Here is a 22,345-nt window from a genome sequence, read left to right as displayed (position 1 = left end):
TAAAACTTTATAGCACACAAACTTTCATCCCCAGTTTGCCCCATTTCACCCCCATACATATATTGATTGATTGCCCATACAACTTTTACACCCTTTTTCATACTCCTAATGGATGATTTTCCAGATGAAAACTAACTTTTAAATTCTTCCCCAGGACTCGAACTATTTCCATACCAAGTTTCATCTAAATCGTTTCAGCCGTTTAAGCGTAAAGAGGTAACAGACAGAGTTACTTCCGCATTTATAACATTAGAAGAGATAAAATAAAAATAAATGTTCTTTTTAACCAAAACTATATTTTCTATCAAATGTACAACAAATAAATATCATTTCATGTGTTTCGCTGAGAACACTCGGACGCCATCTTGAGTGGATGCGCGCGCATGCTTCGTTAACAACGCGTTCACGTTCAACTTTTCTGTGGCGTACAATCTGAAAATTAATTAAACTATTTAACGAGTCTCACGATCGTTCGTTCCTTCTCACATAATAAAAATTTTACGACGTTTGAAACAGAAAAAAATCACCAATTATTAAAAATATATTACTCTTGAAGACTAGAATTGTAAATTTGGACGAGTTGCTAGTTACTTAAGATGTGTCGACTACTCGCTTACTACTCGGTGAACTCGGTGTTTTTCTCGGTCTTTGTACTCAACCGACTTAATTCGATACAAGTAACGACTATTCATCAAAAAAAGGGTTTAAAGGTGAGAATTCTTGTAGTAATGTAATGGATCATATCGTCACGTTACAACTAAGGTCGACGCCACACGTTCGAGATGCCACTATAGAAATTTCAATATATGAATATCCGAATCTGGACCTTAAAATGGACCTTAGCGCTCCCCGGACATAACGCCTCGCTAGCAAATTTTGGAGAAGTGAGCATTTAAGAGAAAATTTTTAAAAAATCAAACATTTTAACCGAAATAACACTTGTTTTCCCTATGTAAGGTTTTATTTATAGTAACTTCAATAATTCATTGTTTCACTTTCAACTTTAGCTAACTTTAAAGTATACTGAAACTTAGCCGAATACTCGGTTTGACAAACTTAAAACCGGATAATACTATGTATTCGGTAAAACAAGTTCGCAGCGCAACTCTAATCATTACTAAATCATAATATGTCTTAATTTATTGAAAATGTATATACTTACTCAATGTATGGCGATATTTCACTGACGGTCCATTTTGCCTTCGTTTGAAATAGAACTTTGAACCTTTGGTTTATATCTTCGGGCAGATCATTTTCTGAAAAACCCCATACAACTTGGGGTGTTGATGTTTTGTCAACCAGAGCTATACCGGCTAACAAGGATTCCTGGAAAAAAAAATCAGTTCAATCTGTAGAACTTGTGGCAAAAAATTACCAAAACTTTTTTATTAAATTGCTAATTTTAAGATGCAAGCACATAGGATTCTTAACGTGGTTCCTATCTGATTGGAATGGCATGGCAAAGGCATGGCAAAAACTAAAAGCCATAAATGGGATCTAAGATGTTAAGTCCTTTATGACTCATCTCCTTTTTAAATACAGTGGACTCCCGGTAATCCGGCCCCCGGCTAATCCCCCCCCCCCCTGTAATACGACATGTCGATTACTATTGAATATTCTTTTGACGTTCTTCGCTTATGTAGATAATGCTTGATTGAGCAGGTTGCAACCTGTGCGCCACCACTACTGTGCTCGACGCGTTTTTGTATTGATTCCGATTGCTTAGTTTGAATTCGACATGTGATATGATCATTTCTATATACTTTAGAGTATAACATATAGAATCTTATTATTGGATATGTAATTTTTCGGATTAGAAGGTACTCTTTTGTAAAAAATCCGTACTACTGGGGTCTTACTCTTAGGCAGTACTCTATAATCCGACAAATTCGATAGTCCGACACTGCGTTCGTCGGATTGCCGGGGATCCACTGTGCAAAGTATTAAATTTAGCTTTGTAATATGTTTTAACGAACCACGCAGACCTATATAAAGTCCTATCACTGAACTCACGAGTACCGACGTTGAGACTAGTATTAGAAATTTGTGTTTGAAATAAGTGAGATACAAAGTGAATTCTTACAGAATAGCCAAAGCCGTGTACGGTACTGGCACTAATATTTAATTACAATAAAAATAACCTTACATCAGTCGCCATCCCTTCAGGCACTGAATCTCTCCAAGCTTGCAAGAATTCAACCAAATTGAATTTTCCCGCACTTTTTAGCAACACTCTCGCCAAAAACCTGCACACTTTGTTTTCCTTATAGCGATAATACTGTACTCCATCCTCGATAACAGATTCTTCTGAATAAAACATAAACATTGCATTCAATATACACTCCGGAACGAGATCTTTCAAACTCTCCAGCGTCACTTCCTTTGATATTTTATCCAATGACCAGGAATTTTCATCGATTAAGTCCAACAAGTAGGAAAGGACTCGGAATTCATAATCGAATTCCAGTAATCGATAATGTTCATCGATTTTAATCGCCTGAATCTTGACTAGCTCCTCATCCAACTCCTCTCTGGATGACTGCACTTGATCGAAAATCGCATCGTAAGTCAGCAACTTCGATTTATCGACCGAATACTCGAGTTCAGATCCTCGATACTTCGTTGGTTCTAATAGTTTTCTCAGTTTTGACAGGCGTGGTTTACAAGGCTTTAGCTCGTAATAGGTAAAGAATGTGTCCAAAATGTCTTTGAATACGATATTTCTGGGCGTTTTTTCTTCATCACATTCGGCAGATTGGTTTAAGCTGGTATTTGATCTTTCAAACGATGAATCTGAGTCGGCTTCCATGGAATTATTAGCGTTAGTTTCATCGAGGCCCGTTGAAGCAGCGAAAAGCAAATCGGGTACCAATAGCAAGCTGTTCGAAGTCTCAGCTTCTTTAATGTCGTACGTTTTATTGCTCGTACATAAAACGGCATTTTCATCTGTGTCACCTAAAAAATAAAACATGTTGTCCTTTCAAGCAAAAAAAAAATAGAAACTTCAAACTTGTTCGGCAAGGGTGCACAAAACTGTATGTGCCAGTCATGGATTTGTTCTTATAAGTTTTGACAATCCACGTATCTTTAGCAAAAGTGATCACATTCTCTCGACTACTTTCGGCGACGGCCACAAGTAGACCAACTGTGCAGGACATATTATAGTTCTCTCTGTGTGAACAAACACAAGTGCGCTCCCTATGTCTTACTGCCATAACCAGTGTGATATCACAAAGCCGAATGTAAACACTGCCAAACCTTTGAGTTATCGACTCAGATCGGGATTTGAACCCAGAATCTCAGACTTTGCAGCCTTATAAGCTAGCCACTAGAATTTTTTTATTTATTATTAACTAGGCATTTGATTTTATTTCAGTATTATGAGACTTTTACACGTCATGTAAATTGCCTAACGATATAGTTCTTCGAAAATAACACGTTAACAGCGAACTTTAATTAAGATCTTGCAACAGACAATAATTTATTAATTATTGTCGTCATTATGTAATTGTATGTCACTGACGAAAGTAATAAAAATAAAAAATATATTAAACTTTTATTAATGTACCTTTGAATATTAATTGGTTTCCTGCTTCGATTTCCTTAAGTAGATTATCATCTAAAAGCATCAGTCTTAAATTGTGGTTTTGTTGATCAGGACCCGGAAATTGTAAGACCTGAGTTGTTTCTGTTAATTCAGATTCATGGAGTTTAGCTGTTTTTATAACTTTTCTAACATCGTCCGAAGTTCTTTCTTCTCTATAACAAAACATTATATATTATGTCATAAGGCAATATTTTCATCAATTAAATTAGTTATCTAATCTGTTCTTATGTATTTTAATCTGTGGTAAAAATATGTCAGTGTGTTGATAATGACAATTCGTATGACATTTGAATTTGACCCTTGTAAATTTACTGCGTGATTGCAGGATTACGAATATTAGTTTTAGTATAGCCAATTTAGTGTACAGAAACGAAAATGTCGTTATTTAGTGATATAATACCGATAAATAAAAATGAGGAGAAGAAATCGACCAGCGCAAACCTTTCGCCCTATCTTAACTTCGACCCGCACTATATACCGAAAATGCAACCAGAATTCTTATACCCTGATGAGAGTCACATGGCTTCGACTGCGAGACGATCGAATGTCGCTTTACCCATTATCGGAATGTCATTTATGTCAGGCTCAGGTAAATATATTTACATACATTTATATCAGGAAGCAACCTCTTAGTCTTAACAATTTACGTAATAATTAATAAAATTTGCTCATGGCATTAATTAATTGTTTTGCAGGTAATGAGCGAAAAGTGCTATAATATATACAGCACTTTTCGCTACATGTTTGTCTAATTCATAGAATGAACAATAGACTAACTCGATAGATATCTGTTTAGATAAACTGCAATTGTTAATTATTAAACAACTCTCCTAGCAAAGAGTTTGATAACACACAATAATGTACATTATTTATAAAATCCAGTTATCACCCCTTGCAACTAATAAATTAACAAAATAGATGCCTGATAGTTCATATTATCTTAGTTTGCATTTACAATGGCACAAATCATATTATACTGCTTACAAAAAATATGAAAATGTAAACAATATTTTGTCACTACAACACAAATAAGTGACAACAGTGTATTGTCACTACTGTGTAAATATTGCTAACAATAATCATTCATTTATACAATTGCTATTCTATAGAAGACAAGACTAAACATCAGTAAGTTTATTAAACTTCTGAAATGGTATTAAACTCTTAAAATATAATCTATTGGTTATACTGACCTGAAGATAAGATGTTATAAAAAAAGAATATGATTTAATTGGAAGTTAAACTATGAATATATAAGAAAATAATTGATTTCTTTATAAATACTCATATTAAATATTGATTTTAACTTTTTAACCAATAACTAGTAACTAGTTTTAACTAAGCTTGGAAAACATTGTATTTTGCATTATCATAGATAAATTTAAAAATTAAAACTAAACAATAACAAAATAATAATGAAGTACATATAATAATGAAGAATTTTTTAGTATATAAATTAATAAAACAAATTATTAAGAGGGATGTAGCCTTGTTTTATTTATTATTTTGTAGAAAATATACATATTGTCATAATATAAATAATGTTACAAAGCATGTATTTGATTGGTAGTTGTTGAGGCTAACAATAACTTTTAGGGTATTGATAATCTTGCTATATACTTTCAAAAGACATTTTCAATAAATGAATCTGTTTTAATTTCAGGTTTAGGGGGTATGGCTGGTCTCTACAAAGGATTAAGAGCAACAACTCTGGCAGGGCAAACGGGCAAAGTTCGCAGGACACAATTAATTAACTATGTAATGAAACAAGGTCAGTATTGTCAATATGATTGATTTCTTTTAATGTACTTATAATTTTGTTGAATTTAATTATTGGAATTCTTACTTTATAATTTATTTAACATATAAGCAGAGATGCCGGTTTTGATTGCTTTCTTTTTATTTTCAGTTTAAAGGAGTTATTTATGTTATTTTAATTCTTAAATTTAATAAAGAAATTATAAATTTTATTATTTTTTCTGAATAAAAATTTTAATTATTATTCTTAAAAATAACCTAAAAATTAAAACCTGAACCATTAACATTAAATCCTTTTTAAATATGTGTATTGATAAACAGTATTCGAAAATTTTGCTAAACAAAAAGTTGAATATGACAATTTTTTTTTTGTCTTATTTACAGGCACAACAACAGGTTGTACTTTAGGTATCTTAGCTTCATTTTATTCAAGTATTGCCCTTGGAGTTACTTGGCTCCGTGATAAAGAAGATACCGCCAACACATTCATTGCTGCAACGGCTACTGGAATTCTCTACAAAAGCACAGCTGGTCTCCGCTCAATGGGCTTAGGTGCAGCTGCCGGAATAACCTTAGCAGGACTATATACCCTAATAACCGATAATGATAATATATGGAGTAAAGCAAGATATATCAGAATGTGAAACCGCCTGTTAGTCATGTAAATAATAGATTTAATTGTTACGTTACATCGTCAGCACCTAAGAATCTTTCAAGTGTATGTAGGATTTATTTAAACCATGTCCTGTTCACTTGTCTAGTCTAGTGCATCTGGAATGTTATCCTGACCGGTTCTGAGTCCTATATTGAGTCAGGAGTCAATCCAAGCCATTAATAAATAAAAGAATTTGTTTGAAAATATTATAGTTTAATTTTTAATCTACATTGTCTATATTTACATATCCTTATAAGTGCAATCCTGGGAGCTGTGTAATTACAACATACATTAAAAATATATTCTATTTAAATTATCTTCTATAATGGAATATGAGGATTATTACGATGGGATATGTTACATATAAAGTGGAGGTTGATGTTGACACACAAACACAAGGTTGAGCAAATATTAAATTTAAAGAAATCCATGACAATATACTAACAATATTCATACTTAGCTAAATCAGAAAACAAGCAATGTTAAGTTTTAGATGAAATTTTTTAATCGATTTGAATATCACAAAATTGCGATTTGCATATAGTTAAAATGTATACAAGAAAATTTGGCACCAATTATAAAAAAAAAAAATAAGCATTTCGATCAGTCCAGTACGATATAATAATTAATATTTTTATATATTTGATAAGCCACTTAACATTTAATCATTATATAATCCAAAACATCAACTTAAAGAAACGAGATAAGCTTTATCATTGCTTCTTGCAGTTTATCATCACATCATAACTACTTTAAAATTTGGATGGATTTCATATCAAATATATCAGACATTTCTTAGAGATTCCAAAGGCATAATAATTTTACATATAATTAAATTTCGTAAATATTTGAACTTCATTTAACTTTCTATAAAACTTATTCATTTACCTTGCTTAAAAACATGGTTTAAAATTATACTAACATAAAAAAGGAAGAGTATATTTCAATAATTATAATATACGCAGTAAATCATACTCAACAACAACAAAATCTAATTCTCAAGTACATCATTTTTACTGTAAATTTTCATAAAAGTGGTTCAAATTGGTTCATATTGTTTGATTTTTGATGTTAAAAATTTAGCAAGATATAGTTGCAATGATTTCAATTAATTATTTAATTTTCTTTGCCTTATTAGTATTATTTGATATTAAAGAGTTTTCTTAATATTCTAATTTAGATTTGACAGCTTCTTATTTTAGCATGGAACAATAAAATTGACATTGGAATTATTTATTATCTTGTGTTATGATAACAACTGATAAGGGATCAAATGATCACCGAGGAACTAATAAAAGACCATACATAGACAATACAAACATATCTGGACCAAATTTACATCTAAAATAATTATTATTATTGCAATGTAGGTGGTACTCCATAATATTAAATATATCATATTAACATTTTAGCAATAATCATATTTATTTTTATTTGCTCATTGTCAGAATTACATCAGTAGTGGAACAAACTGACTTTACCTCTGAAATGTTGGGCCAATACAAAAAGGTTAACTTCGAGTTTACTAGTGAATCACTCACTAGAGATCAATAAAATGTACTCAAAGGATATTCCATAAATTTTTACAATCACAATTAAACTAATTAGTTTAAAACTAAAATGATAGCACACATCAACAAGAAGTAGGCATACAAATATTAATTCAACTGGAAAGACTGATTATTATTAGGAAGATATCAACTTTTTTATAAAGATGATATAATTATTGTAGTTGTTTAAAAAAATAGCATAACTCTGTGTAAGTAAACTATGTGTAGGAAAATAAACTATTTTTAAAATAATTTGGCTGATTATATTACACACAAGCAACAGTCCTATAGTAAGTATTCTTCAACTGAATTTTGCAGTCGTTGCTACAACCTCTCAGCCCTGAGGTGCAGCAGTCTGTATGTCACGAAGCTGCATTTAAAATAGACTTCATATCTTCCGGCAGAATACAGTTCAAGTCCTCCAATCTCCTCGCTAACAATGTCCGAGTATTGTCCGCCACAGGAGGGTCACTCTTCAAAACTTCCCGTAGCTTTAAAACCATATCAACAATTTCCACCTCTTTTTTCCCAACTGACCATTTCTTGAGATCACTTTCAGCCAAAGATTCCAGTTGTAATGCATGTAACTTATTTGTCAAGTTGCTATGACGCTCATGGAACCATGCACTGAAATTAGGTGTCCTAAAAAAGTTTCTGTATAAACCGATCCAATCACCTTTGATCCCTGTTGTCAAATGAGGTCCAGCATGTTGTAGTGTAGCAAAAAAATCTTCAGGATTAAAGGGATTTGGGATAGGTGGTGCGCGGAAAGGTGATATATTTTTCTGTAATGGCATCAATGATGCCATGTATCTTTCTAATGGAATCATAAAACTTTGGGTCAATTCTAATAAATGTCTTTTTACCATCGCAGTCTGTACTTCCGATGGCCGGTCAGTCCTAATTCCATTATGAAGTTTTTTGATTATAGATTTATCTTTTTCTAAAAATGGTTTGTATTGAGTATAAACCCCCGGAGCTGTGTCTAAGTTTTTCATATTACCTACTTTCCGTAACTTGGTCTTGATAGATGTATCACTTAATTTTATAGTGTGAGGCCAATGTTGCAATGTTTTTGTAAAGAATGGATTGGTAACACCTAATATTACGCAAGGTGGGTTAAATTGCTTACGAGTGAATTCTTTAAATTCACTATCATGTATTGTGAAATATGGTCTGTACTCTGCTGAATATGGCAAAGGTTGAATGAGATATGTCAAAGCTTGCACTAAAGCTGAACATTCTGTCGGTGAACTAGCCATGACAACTATAGGCTCGGCTGTTAAAACAAGCTCCCATAATAAATGTAGATGTGATATTAGACTAGATAGAGCATCAAAGACATTAACATCCTGAATTGATACCAATATGTGAGGCACATTCGGAGAATGCACTTGCTTAATGATGTCTGACCTTGATACTTTTCCGGTTTGTTGATTCGGTATATATGACTGAAATACACTTCCTAATACAGGCAGTAATGTATTCTGTCCGGCATCAAGTCTCGGCCATCTATTTATATCATGGCAAGCAGCCTCCAAACTTCTCTCTCCATCTTCAAAGTGTTTGGGTGCTATTAATTGAATAACCTTATAAAATAAATTTATGAATGGCAGCCGCGTTAGCAATATTATACTTTTTTGGAAATATCCTCTTGGTAAAGATGGATCTTTTACTTGACGGAAATATACGAAGCCCCAATAATGCGTTGAATCGGCCCGAAGCGTTGGCACACTTTCCTCGTTATAACGTAATTGTTGTCGCGTGAGAGGTGCAAGGGAACGCAATTTAACGTGGAACTGGGTGTCTCCCATACAACCAGAATTCGAATCGGGAAAAGCTAAATAACAAATATTGCATTTCTCCTGATCTGTCAATTTCACGCCCGGGGGATAAACGTTTTCCATCGCCTGTCCGAGTTCCAAGTCGAATGTTACAACACAAATGCAATGAAGCCAATCGGAAAACCTGCTCCATTTCGCATTAAACTCCCGTTCTTCCAATGTCGTAATGTCACTGCACGCATAACTTTCCATACCACAAGCCATTGTTGTTTACTATTCTTTAAACATTTTGTACGAATTCTTACGTATGATATTAGTTAATAAAAACATATTAACATGTTAATAACATTATTTATATTGACATAAGCGTTTTTTTTTGTCCACAGCACGTAAAAATTAAAATACGAGAATTAAAAGATTTGTAGCGACAACAGCTGTTCCGTCAACATGGCCTCGCGCGCCAAAACTGAACTAAAGTCTTAAGTAGACATGAAAGATAGTTTAAATGAAATGATTTTTGTATCTTACCTAGTCTCCATCACAAATATATTATAGGTTAAAATAATATTGATTACTTTCCTAAAACAAATTAACAAAGCTAAGTAATGTATAAAAACTGTTTAAAAAAGTTATTAACAGCTACAAAACTTAAAAGCAAAACACTTTATACTTATTTGGTTAATTACATTCCATTTTACGCTCTGTAAATTTAAAATTGTAACGTAACGTAAAATTTATAATAATTATGTGTATTATTGCGTATTAATATTACATTTTACGAATAAATATAAAATACATTTAATGTATATCACTGACAATATTTTTAAGTTTTTAGTGTCGTTTCAGTTCCAAATAGATTTGGATTTTTGTTGATATTATTAATGGATAGGTTGTTATAAAGCTCAGGTAATAGAAATATTTATTAATTAAAAAGAACAAATTTGTTTGTACCCACAACTCTTTCTATTATATATAAAGCAGATTTGAAACAAATGACAAAGATGTTATATTATAATTTAAACATAATATATTACATATTAATACAAAGATAATTATTTTTATTACCTTAACTATTTGTTTGTCCCAAGACTTAATCCCATGTATTTAGGGTTAGTGTTGCGCAGTGTTTTCCTGTACCATTTATCTCTGTCAAATGTACATAAAGACACTGAAAAAAGTGACTAAGTTCTTAACTATTATTGTCAGTTAAGTACTCATTCTTCACACATTTCATTCTATTTTCCTTCCTCTAGTCTGTCCAATTATGTCAGGTTACAGGGAGACATTAAAAAAAGAGATAAAAGAATATTACTCTCTTTGGATCCCCACTTTTCGTTCCATGTTAGGTAGTTGTTAGTTTATTTTCATACCTCTATACATTATCGTTATTTAACAAATATATACTATAATATATATATAAGTAGTGACCCACGCCATTGATCATACATAAAGATCAAGAATTATATCTATCGCCTAAGCGATTCGAGTGGACAAATATATATTTTTTTAATCGCATCAATCAGATGTATTCCCATGGAAGCCTTTTTTCAGACAGGCAGGCAAATCAAACCAGACAGGCTGTAAATCCTTATTTTCAGAGCTTACAAAATGCACAGACCTCAAACAAAAAGAACGAAAGCAAGCGAACGATAAGGTAAAAAATTTCATATTTAACTCCAAAAATAGTATGCGATTTCTACTGGGAACTAATCTTCAGCGATATATACAAATGCTTTTTTATTTACTACTCGTAGTCGAGACGAGGATATGGGTCACTTTATCATTCGGTTCCTAGCCATAAGTCACAATCATACCAACCATAATCCCCAAGATGTTATGCCTCTTGAGTCTATAATTAAACTGGTTTTAAAAAAATAGGTGTATTAACGGCTGCTTCACAATATATTTATGATAATATAGTGTTTATACAGAAGAATATACAAAAGTATTCCATATAAGCTGATATACATACTATTAATATAAGAAATAACAATAAACTTGTAACCCATACTTTCCGTTTGCATACGGTACAGAGGACGTTTTTGGGCAATGGTATACGCATATATAATAAGATACCGGGAAATGTAATCAATTTACCATTTACAAAATTTATTAAGACAAAATAAATAAATCTTATTCATTAAAAGAGTACTTTTAAGAAAAAAAAACGCCTTGATTTAGGCTCGGGTTCCATCACAGGACACTAATAATTGTAAAAAACAGCATTGGAAATCTGTTTATTTGAAAAGAGCAATTATGCGAGTTTCTTGCTGTTTCTTCACGCTGGAGGCTGCTTTCCGAAACGGTGGTAGTTAGTTGAATAAAATTTATTTGATTTGGATCATTAACACTTCAAAACGTTAGATATTGCGTTTTGTGTTAGAGTAGATGATAACTCAATGATTATCGACGAAGACTTATAAAAAAATTAGTCTATTTCTAAATTGGATAATGAATAAAAGATATTTTGACTATGGGCATTATATTTATTTGAAAATTAAATACAGATTTGAGTAGCCAAAATGCCAATATGACAGGTGGCCCAACTAATTAAAATATTAATATTTTACCTGTAACTACATTTCAACTAAACACATCAAACTTGGTTTTTAAATAGCAAATGTATTGAAGCTTCAAAAACTTCAAAATATTCAGTCATTGCAACACTGTGGTGTGTTTAAAAATTATAGATATTTTTCATTATCTAAATGCAAATAGCATCAAATATTATATTTTAACACGATCCTTCCAGTTCTTTCAACTTGAATAAATGATTTCTTAAGTTTTATTTTAATAAAAATATGGCGGTGTTTTTTTTCAATAGAAAGAAAATTGTTCTTTAAAATATGACAGTACTTGATAAAAAAAATACCTAGAGGCAAATTGTTTTCAACTATCTAGTTAAGCACATAGAACAAAAAAAAAGTTACGGAAATATTGCGACGTCAGTGTAGAGATACGAAGAAAACATAGTATGCTCACCGGCACTGTGGTATTGGGAAACCTTGACGTACGAAATCGCGTCGAAGTTATTCGTGCTGCAACTCTATGTTACGAATGCGTAACGTACCGACCACAGTTGTATTTTGATCCCAACGCTAAAGGGTAAATATTTTTAATTATGATATACAACTACTTCGTAGCACGTTTTAATATCAAATTTAATAGTTTTTTTTTAACATTTTCAATTATAAAGGGAAATTAAAATGAGCATTTACAGTTAGCGCAAGTATTACTGTTCTCGAAATTCTTAAGTAATATTCAGACGAAATATTTATAACCCAAAATAATTAAATGTGACATTCAATCAGGGCATACTCTGGCAAATATTTCTATAAGTCTATCGACCATCAACAAGATTTTTTTTTTAAACTTTACGCGAATGTAAATGCTACTTTTCTATGTCACATTTCAGACACAATACCCTTTCATAGGAAATTCATAGGCAAACAAAGGAAAAATGTAAAGAGCCCAATTATTTATCTAAACTTATAGCAAACATTTGGATTTCAAAATTAAATATGAAGAATGTGTGGTCTAGTAGTAGTCGAGGTCTACTTTATAGTAGCAATTATAAAGCATAAATAGTATATTTTTCATGTTGCCAAATAGTATATTCGGCCTGATACCGAATATCCTTCCAAATTTTTCGGCTTGATTGATGCGGGTTCGAAAATTGAAACGCAAACCGTAAAATTATAAACCGGTCGAATAGTTAATATTTAGTATTTGGCCGAATGTCTTAATTTGCCGAATACCGAATAGTAACCAAATACTTCGTTACAACTCTAATATTTTCCTAAAATATCTTAACTAAAGTTGACAAATCCAACCTTATTACAATTATCTTTTCTATGCAAATTAAATATTCTACTAAGTTAAAAAGTAATATTAAGCATACTCTAAATGTTTCTCGGATTTTAATACAATTATTATTGTCCCTGATCAAATTTTTGTATGTTTTATGAATACCAAATTACATTCAGCCCTTTCCTTAACAACCTATGAATGTGACCCACATTCTATGCCCACAGGTGGGCATAGGCTTTTCTTGTTATTTCATCTGAATCCCAATGTTTTCCTTCCCCACCAAGCCCACAGTGAAACTCACAAATTATTTGAAAACTAAACGGTGAACTCGATCGAGTTTCTTCGGTTCCCGCAATCTTAGGTCACGATCCAAGGCTCCTTCATTGGACATATTTGTCACATTGCTCACTGCTGTTGAAAATGGGCTGAATAGACATCATGTTGATTATTTCAAAACAATAGTAAACTAATCTTTAGAATTTATATAATAGCGTAAATAATTACTCATACATAAACACAAACATCACACTACCTGTGTCTTAACAGTGCAAGATAATACTAAAAAAAACGTGTAAAAACGTAATTAAAAAAATAAATTCTATTATTGTATATACGGAAAAAATAGGTTTTTTTTTTCAAAATAACTGCACAATACACATACGAATAGTAAATTAAGCTTCAAAGTGAATTATACACCGAGATACTGTGAGTCTAAGTAACTATACATCATCATTATATAAATTAATTTCTAATCTATTCCAAATAAATGAAACAATTAATTAATACATTTATCCAAAGTATGCAAGAAATTGAATAAACAATTACATATTTATTACAAGACAAATCAATTATATTTAATTTAATAATATATCCCATCACAGGTGGAGTAAAGATAAACAACTTTGACGTTAAATTCACATGATATCATTAAATACTCTATGGTACACATTATGAATTCGTGAAAAAATGGCGTCCTGAAAGGCAGAAAAATAAAAGTAACTATAAATAGTTAAAAGACATAGTGTTGTGTTATAAATTAAGTTACATTAATAAAGAAAGTTTGTAGTGCATAATAGAGCAGAGTTTTTGCAAATTGTATGGTATATGTAAATATAAGGTATGCTTATCTTTATTCAATCTTCGATTGGAATAAGCTGTATATATTTTTCTCTCGGTGCTTAAAATAACCTAAATATTATCACCAGTTACACACAAAGGTAGCTATAATAAATTATATGTATGTATAAAAGAAAATATAAAGTCCCTTGACGTAAGAGAATGCGTTACGATGTTTATTGTCTATGTTATTAACCTGTTCGCAATAATAAATTGAGCATTACAATTAAATTTGTACAATGCATAATCAAAAATAAAATAAACTACCTTATTATTTAGACAATCGTATATATATATATATATAATAATAAAATTATTAAATAATTATCGATTTTCTATATATGTAATAAACTGAGAAATGGTTTCTAATTTTAATAGATAAAAATGTATTAACTAGTATATATTTATTGATCTAGTACTTGTTTATACGCCAGTTTCTGAAGTCAGGAAGTCAGGTCAGTCAAACGCGACAAATGAAACTTCATTCTTTAGACTAAATTTGACTTTGCTCATCGTTTCAGAAATTAACATTCAGTAAAAACCGGTTTAGTTAATATTATTGTATGAAAAGTTACCATTAATTAGTTATGTTTTGTTCCGTTTGTTTTGTACAAATTTAATCGTAATGAAGATATTTATAATATGATATCACACTATTAGAAAAGGCTAACGAGCTTGCCTTTTAGAAAATTTACTAAACGCATGTCATGTTTTGAAGACACAATACACTATTTAAACAAATTTGTACAAAATTTTTAGTATAACTGTTATTACTTATAATGTAATAATTTATTCAACAAGAAATTATTTAATATTATGAAATTTGATAATACTTTATACATATTTATTTAAATGCAGTACGTATGCCTTAAACATTGCATATTTTTACATATCTTCGGCACCCTGGATTTAGTCAGTTAACATTTTAAATATTATTGAACATTGTATCGTAACCCATTCTGTGGATATCAGCCGTGATAGAACAAACGCTGAATAATGCGTTATCTATAATGCACAACGAAATATAAACCATGAATTCATTCCTTGAAACCTTATTGCCAAGTTGTATTGCTTGCGACATTAGGGTTTGGCGGAAAAGCATTAGCGAAATTCTGTCCTAAGTTAAGACCACTAAATTGTTGTGATAGCGGTTGAGTGGGTTGAGTGTTGAAAAATTGCTGGTTTTGGGGGAACGGTTGAACATTTTGTAGAGGCTGCTGTTGCATTTGACTCGGGAATGGCTGTTGGAATTGATTTGGCATTGGTTGGAATTGATTGAATTGCATTCCATTAGGCATTGCCATATTGTTGTAAGCTGGGGTTTGGTAAGCTGTTCCAAATGCGAAGCCTCCGGGCTGGACTTGTTGGACAGGATTAAATTGATTTGCTAAAGTATTCGTCGGTGTTTGACTGTACAATGCCAAAATACTATCTTTCGTAAGCTTAGATTTCTCCTTTTCTGTTGGTGCCGCTTGTTTGAAGAAATTCTCTTCCTCTGTTTTGAGATCAGGTTTCAGTTCTTCCGGTTTTGGTTCAGCTGGTTTCTCTTGTGGTGCTGAAAAGAAATTTGAAAATATGTCGTCGTTGTTGGATGTCTTCGGCTCTGGTTTCATGGTGTCCAATCCAAGGAGATCAGCTGATCCATTTGACGTTTTACTAGTATCTGCTTGGTGTGTAGGTGTGTTTCTGCCTAATTTAGGACTTACTGATATAGGTTTCGGCAGACTTGGTATAACGTCAGATTTCTGAAAATTGGATTTAAGATAATTTTAAAATGTGTTCCATTATTTTTTTCCTATTTATCGTCGTTAATACTATACATACGTTATATTTCTTGTCAGCAGATGGCGCTGGTAGAGGTCCCAAGCCTGACGTTGTGGCCCGCTTTTTGCGTTTTTGTTTCTCTAATTCTTCATCTATTTCTTTATCCCTAAACCAGTAATGTGTAATAATGTTAAAAGTGAATATCTAGAACAAATTACTTGCAACAATTGATAAACATAACATTGTTTAGTTTAAAATAAAATACTTCAAGTTAAAATAATATCATTATCATATTATTTGATTGGCAAATGGTGACTATTTGACGACGTCCGTGGTCGAGTAGTGTGTACAACAGTTTTCAAGGGTACGCCACTGTCCCGGGTTCGATTCCCGGCCGAGACGACGTAGAAAAAGTTCATTAATTTTCTATGTTGTCTTCGGTCTGGGTGTATGTGTTACCGTCCTTACTTCTAATTATCCATAACACAAGTGCTTTAGCTACTTACATTGGAATCAGAGTAATGTATGTGATGTTGTCCAATATTTAAAAAAAAAAAAAACTATAATTGGTCACCACCGCCCATAGACAATGGCACTGTAAGAAATATTAACCATCCCTTACATCGTCAATGCACCATCGACCTTGAAAACTAAGATGTTATGAACTTCATGCCTGTTGTTATGCTTACTCTTTAAACCGGACACAACAATACTATGGACTGCTGTTTTGCGGTAGAATATCTGTTAAGTGAATGGTACCACCAAGTAAAGGTAAAGGTATAAAATATATACCTAAATATATTTTATTTTTATTAGAAAACGCTGAATATCCTTATCTATCTGTTCATATTTAGATAATAGTTATATACTCAAACAATAACTGATTAATCATAACGAGAACAGCATCCAGTTCACTAATGTGACCGAAGACACCCTAAGTGAGGAGAGCATTTGTAATTATAAAAATCTAACTTCGATAGTGACAAGTGCACTAAGCAGTGAAGCATAACCGCTTCGAGCCTTTGACGACGAATACGACCACGTGCATGTCAAAAGCTATTGATCTATTGGTGAAAATTCGTGATTCGTAAATTGCAGATCCAGTTCTTCTGACAATTTATGATGTTGCATTACAAAAGTCCACGAGCAGATTAAAGGCACGTATCCGCCCCAAATACCGAGCATTTACGTACCGTTGGCATCATAATTTCGTATGTAAATTCGCTAATTGTTTCAAATCGATAATTGTTAAATCTTATTATTGACTGACTAAATGTTATTTGTTATTGAATTCCGCCATTGTATATTACATTATTGTATTGCACCGAAGGTGGTAAATAAATATGTATTAATTGTATAAAGTTTTGATTGTATTATTTTTCTATTTTGTCAACATACTTTTTTTCTATCCGTATCCGAAAAATTCGCGAGTGATGTCATTTTGATAGTCGTTTTGCAGACTCGTCAATGAAAAATGTTCCTTTTCGAATTGTTATGTGATTTGGTAAATATCCTCCAGATGATACCCTCCAGACCGATTTTGGTCACCATCGATCAAATTTTGCAAAACTTGCACTAGTGTTTGTGAATGCTAGTTCATTCTGTTCCCTGGCTCAATAACGAGTACATTATACGAATATAAACACAGCGCTAAGAAAAATTATTATTATTATTTTTAAACTAAAGTAAATTCTCACCAGTTAAGTTTGGGCATAGTAGGCGGAACCCATTCCTTCGCGATGTACTTTTTCTGTTCGTACTTGGCTCTGATGAAGGTTTCTAAAGCGTTATCGTTCTGGGGCCTTCGGAAGGAATCAGGTAAGTTAGCTTCGTAGACGGCACGAGCGCGGGAGTTGCCCATTTGTTGAAGATATACCTAAAAAAATATTGTATTTTATTGATTGGATTGATACGGTATGTTCAAAGAAGTTAGTCCGTCAAATATCAACAATTTGTTTTGTTTTGTTCAGGCTTATGAAGGGAGAATGAACCAATTTTATTTCAGGAACAATCCAAGTAAATACGTATATCCCAAGATTGATGTAACATTGAAGGTGGGTAGTCTATGGGCGAAGAATACCTTAACATTGGGTTAACACTCACACCACCTAACAGACTCATACCACTTAACACTGAACATATTTGTTATACACCACAAAAACCTCCTAAAATAAAACAAGATTTTTTGCTGTTTTGTTGGGAGCAAGAGTTAAAAATTTGACTTTTATATAGAGGTATAAAGATTCATTAAATAACATACCACTTGTTCAGCGGTCCATGAGTCGAGATTGACACTTTTCACCTTCGAAATGTGCACGCCGAGGTTACGGTGGATACCAGCACAGCGGATGCAAAGAAATATACCAAGGTTCCATGAGGCCCACCGAGGCCCTGTAAAATGGAGATCATTTAATATTAGTATGTGTATATCTATCTAAGACAAACTCAGAATCTTACATCCCAACTAATATTATAAATGCGAAAGTAACTCTGTCTGTTACTTCTTGAGGCTTAAACCGCTGAACTGATTTAGATGAAATTTGGTATTTCGATGATTTCAGTCCCATGGAAGGACATAGGCTACTTTTATTAATTCTCCCCTCGGTGGGGATTAAGTGGGGGGGGGTGATTGTATGCTATAGGCAGTTTATAAATTTCGCGCGATTAAAGCCACAGATTCAGCTAGTATTTTAGAACATGCAAGGTATAGATTTAGAGTAGGCTAGAAACCAAAAACCGCCCGACCAAGCGGTCCCGAAATTTGTGCTATGCGCATTGCACAAACTTGAAGCGCTACTAATTTAGTTTGTGTTCGTGAAATGTGTCGCTATTGACTGCGAAAACTTTTCTAGCGTAGTAAATCGAGTCGATGGAGGTATTACCTGCCATCATTAAATAATTTTATTGCCCAAATAGCTGTTACTAATTTTTATAATCATTTTATGATATTCGAATATGACTGGGGTGATGTCATCGTAGGTATAAAGATGATGACACGTTCGATTTTTATACTATCTTATAAACATGCGGTATCTAGCCAACACCAAATCGGTGATATAAGGTGACTTGTTAAAATATAGCTATGTATAACAATAATCATGCTATATACATTAAATCAATTATCCTTTATGTTTGTAGTCTATTTGGTATATACTTATTCTGAAGTGAGATTGGTATAATTAAATTTTTCGGATGAATCATCTACTATTAGACATATTATTCTGTCATATAAACATAGAATAAAATTTTATGTAAAGTTAATTTTAAAGTTTCTTATATTTTAATTTCTAGTAGTAGTCTAGATAAGAGATTAGGAAAAACCAAGTAAACAATACGAATATTAATACAGACAACTATTCTGGGCATCTTTTAAGGATTCAGTTTAATGCTCATATCAGACATTACTCCTTAATGGCGTGAATCATTCTGTGACCTGGTGGTAAAAGGGCCAATCATATCAACTACATTCGGTAATCAGAATTAAAGCAAAGAACAGTTTCTTTTAAATAACTTATGCCTTTTTGCATAATATTCTTTTTGCATAATGTCTAGCTAATGTCATTTTAGATTTTATTTTTTATTGTTTTCTAAATTATTTGGCAAATAAATAATTGTTAATTTTATTCCAATTGTTAAATTTACTTCGGCCCTAACCACTGGCACCATGTCACAGCATTTTTAATACAAAGTATATACATATATACTAATATTATACATTTGAAATTAACTGTCCGTCTGCATCTTCTTATCTTATCATGACTAAAACAATAATCCATTCTTAATGAAATTTACCATTTTCTTTTGTTACAGGGCTTTGTGCAAGACTGTCTATGTAGATAATACTCATCATATATACTACTGCTAAGCAGCAATAGCTTATATTGTTGTGTTCTAGTTTGAAGGACAAGTGAGCCAGTGTAATTACAGGCACAAGGTACACAAGGTTGGGGGCGCATTGGTGACGTTAGGAATGGTTAAAATTTCCAAAAAAATTTGAGGCACATAGAGTTGTAGGGAGCAGCTACTAAAATGTCAAATTACTTAAAATCTCTTTTTGCTTACAGAATATTTCTTTATAACAATTATCTATACTAATAAATGAAGGAAAAGGGGGACCCGGCAACAGAGATACTGTTGTAAGACTCACTTACACAAAGAGTAAATAAATTATTGCATACAGACAGAAATAAAAATGTTCAAATTAATTTGTAAAATAATAATTAAAGCATCTATTCTTCTGCTGCTTCAGGGCCTCGAGACCTTTAAATCCAGGCCCGATAGGTGCACTTAACAGCTTCAAACAAATTCAATTTAAGACTTTGACTTGAAATACCTTTTATTAAAAAATGTTTCATTTATATCTACATCACAAAATACTAGTACTTTTTACAAAATTGCAAAGGAAATAATTATTATAACATCCTGTGTTTAAATCTGAGAGTACTTCATTGAGATAAAAAATAAACTTTACACTTGATAATATAATTTCCACAGTTTTTTATTATGAGATGTTTAACATTGTTTTTTCTACCTTTTCTCTGTGCAATGCTACTGTTTGTTAGTGACAAAACTAGATCGAACTGGTTATAAGCAGATCTGAACTAGTCTTTATAAATGTAATAGAAACCACAAATTAACAACTTCACCAATTATGAAATTTTACATAATGTGTATGTAAAATTTCATGATTGGTGTCAGGGTTACAGAATGGGATTTAGGATACATAGGATAGGTCAGTATGGCGAAGCTGCCAGCTAAATTATTATATCTAAGAGTATTCAATTTTTTTTCATAATTAATAGATATAGTATCACCTATAGGTATACCAATCTGTCACCTTTCTAAATTTATATCCTGTTAGATCTGCTTATAACCGGTTGGAGTGAGTCAGAAAACAATAATTGAGTGCTGAGTTTTTAGATCGTTTAGTTTTGCTCACTCTACATTCTACCTATATTAGCCTGAAATACAATTTACGTAGCAAACTTGAAAATATATAATCCAAAGTTGGCCTAGTAGACCTCTACTTCTCTAGTCCCTTTTTCTGCCTGAAATTTTTAGACAAATCTTAAGATATCATTTTTTTTGGTCTGTTTTGTATTAAAAATGGAGCTAGAGTGAAATCAAGCAAAGCATGATGTCATTAAAGGCTTAGCTTGACACTGACCCCTTCTAACAGGTGTAACATACACAAAGGAAGGAAACCTACCAATTTAGGTCAGGTTTTTACCTAGACATAATTTTGCATACATTATGTTTTCAATAACATAGGTGTTATATTTATATTGACATTTGTTATTATTAATCCTTAAAATTATGTTAATTGTTATATACAATTTAATTTCTAATTCAATTATGTAACATATAAAGTCAGATCTTTGCCTTACAGGATATTTATAAAAAAATATATATTTACGAATTGCCTTTTTTAAGTTAATGAATAACAATTTATATAAAAGATAACAACTGCAGTTTATCTTCATCGTTATGATACCAAGAATAGGAAATGTATTCAATTTCCTCTTTTAATGATGTTATGGGTTTTTGTTATCTTGTTTGTTTATTTTATTTTAAGAATATAAACTAAATGTAAATAATCTTTTTAAAAAATAATACTATATCAATGATGGAAATTGTTAATGACTCATTCTTAGTTTCTCGGCTTGTTTAAGAAATAATTAGTAATAATTTTGCAATTTATTGGTATCGACGTTCTCATATTTTAATTTGTAGATAGCGTGAGTCAATCTTACACAAATCAGAACGTAAAGGTTTAAAGACCTTGTTCACATGCGAATTTTGTAAGCAAATGGAAACTTTTGTTATATATAATTTGTCTGCTCTCACGTATAACTTGACCGTGAAAGTTAGCAAATCTAGTATTAAGAAATAAAAATATATATAAAAAAAAGAATTCGCTCACCCTTGGCGTCACAATCAACACAATATTTATTGTCCTCATCCTTCAATAATTGTATTAATATATTCTGACATCGATCCTGGATCTGTTTGGCGCGATCTTTTTCACTTTTAGAAGTCATTTCTGTGAATAAACGATTGATAATTGGGAAAAAAGGGTGGATGTAAAATACTGCTTATTTGTAGAAGACTAGAAGACAGACCATAAAGCAAAAGTGACAGCCGTTTCTTAGTGATGAGGTGTATGATGATAAAGTGAGACTAAAACATTTTACAAAGATCCTTATTTTTTTTATTGGATATAATTTGTTTTAGTGTTCATATATATATATATATGAGTTGAAATATTTAGATAACTATGTTATTTGTAAATATAAAGTCA

At 31.8% G+C, this 22,345-nt stretch overlaps 4 protein-coding genes across 4 annotated transcripts; 1 reads left to right on the top strand and 3 right to left on the bottom strand.

Moving 5' to 3' along the window:
* Positions 1–280: 280 nt before the first annotated feature.
* Positions 281–10,013, bottom strand: LOC113396626 (sister chromatid cohesion protein DCC1). The gene is made up of 5 exons (XM_026634635.2): positions 9,883–10,013; positions 3,569–3,759; positions 2,147–2,955; positions 1,163–1,326; positions 281–432 (listed from the first exon to the last, which is right to left on the bottom strand). The coding sequence occupies exons 1-5, from the start codon at positions 9,891–9,893 to the stop codon at positions 327–329; spliced, it is 1,281 nt and encodes a 426-aa protein (XP_026490420.2). The 5' UTR covers positions 9,894–10,013; the 3' UTR covers positions 281–326.
* Positions 3,873–6,224, top strand: LOC113396628 (mitochondrial import inner membrane translocase subunit Tim23). Its single transcript, XM_026634637.2, has 3 exons — positions 3,873–4,196; positions 5,271–5,378; positions 5,750–6,224. Exons 1-3 carry the CDS (start codon positions 3,983–3,985, stop codon positions 6,007–6,009), a joined length of 582 nt encoding a protein of 193 aa, XP_026490422.1. The 5' UTR covers positions 3,873–3,982; the 3' UTR covers positions 6,010–6,224.
* LOC113396625 (protein DENND6A) lies at positions 6,652–9,818 on the bottom strand. The gene has a single exon (XM_026634634.2). The coding sequence runs from the start codon at positions 9,616–9,618 to the stop codon at positions 7,933–7,935; it is 1,686 nt and encodes a 561-aa protein (XP_026490419.2). The 5' UTR covers positions 9,619–9,818; the 3' UTR covers positions 6,652–7,932.
* Positions 10,014–15,202: 5,189 nt separating the features above from the next.
* On the bottom strand, positions 15,203–22,188 carry LOC113396627 (stromal membrane-associated protein 1-like). The gene is made up of 5 exons (XM_026634636.2): positions 21,968–22,188; positions 18,305–18,435; positions 17,742–17,920; positions 16,105–16,210; positions 15,203–16,025 (listed from the first exon to the last, which is right to left on the bottom strand). Exons 1-5 carry the CDS (start codon positions 22,083–22,085, stop codon positions 15,333–15,335), a joined length of 1,227 nt encoding a protein of 408 aa, XP_026490421.1. The 5' UTR covers positions 22,086–22,188; the 3' UTR covers positions 15,203–15,332.
* Positions 22,189–22,345: the final 157 nt, after the last annotated feature.

This window comes from Vanessa tameamea, chromosome 25, assembly GCF_037043105.1.
Source record: "Vanessa tameamea isolate UH-Manoa-2023 chromosome 25, ilVanTame1 primary haplotype, whole genome shotgun sequence".
Lineage (NCBI taxonomy): Eukaryota > Metazoa > Arthropoda > Insecta > Lepidoptera > Nymphalidae > Vanessa > Vanessa tameamea.
The sequence above is the reverse complement of the archived record's forward strand: the minus strand, read 5'-3'. Positions and strand labels throughout refer to the sequence as shown.

Excerpts from the sequence above, each read along its gene's own strand:
- LOC113396628 (XM_026634637.2), top strand. The coding sequence starts at position 3,983 with ATGTCGTTATTTAGTGATATAATACCGATAAATAAAAATGAGGAGAAG. Across the intron at positions 4,197-5,270 it reads GTCATTTATGTCAGGCTCAG|GTTTAGGGGGTATGGCTGGT; the intron begins GTAAATATATTT and ends TTTTAATTTCAG. Across the intron at positions 5,379-5,749 it reads TAACTATGTAATGAAACAAG|GCACAACAACAGGTTGTACT; the intron begins GTCAGTATTGTC and ends TCTTATTTACAG.
- LOC113396626 (XM_026634635.2), bottom strand. Across the intron at positions 2,956-3,568 it reads AAACCAATTAATATTCAAAG|GTGACACAGATGAAAATGCC; the intron begins GTACATTAATAA and ends TTTATTTTTTAG. Across the intron at positions 1,327-2,146 it reads CTGAAGGGATGGCGACTGAT|GAATCCTTGTTAGCCGGTAT; the intron begins GTAAGGTTATTT and ends TTTTTTTTCCAG.
- LOC113396625 (XM_026634634.2), bottom strand. The coding sequence starts at position 9,618 with ATGGCTTGTGGTATGGAAAGTTATGCGTGCAGTGACATTACGACATTG.
- LOC113396627 (XM_026634636.2), bottom strand. The coding sequence starts at position 22,085 with ATGACTTCTAAAAGTGAAAAAGATCGCGCCAAACAGATCCAGGATCGA. Across the intron at positions 16,211-17,741 it reads ACTATGCCCAAACTTAACTG|GGATAAAGAAATAGATGAAG; the intron begins GTGAGAATTTAC and ends TTACTGGTTTAG. Across the intron at positions 16,026-16,104 it reads CTGCTGACAAGAAATATAAC|AAATCTGACGTTATACCAAG; the intron begins GTATGTATAGTA and ends TCCAATTTTCAG.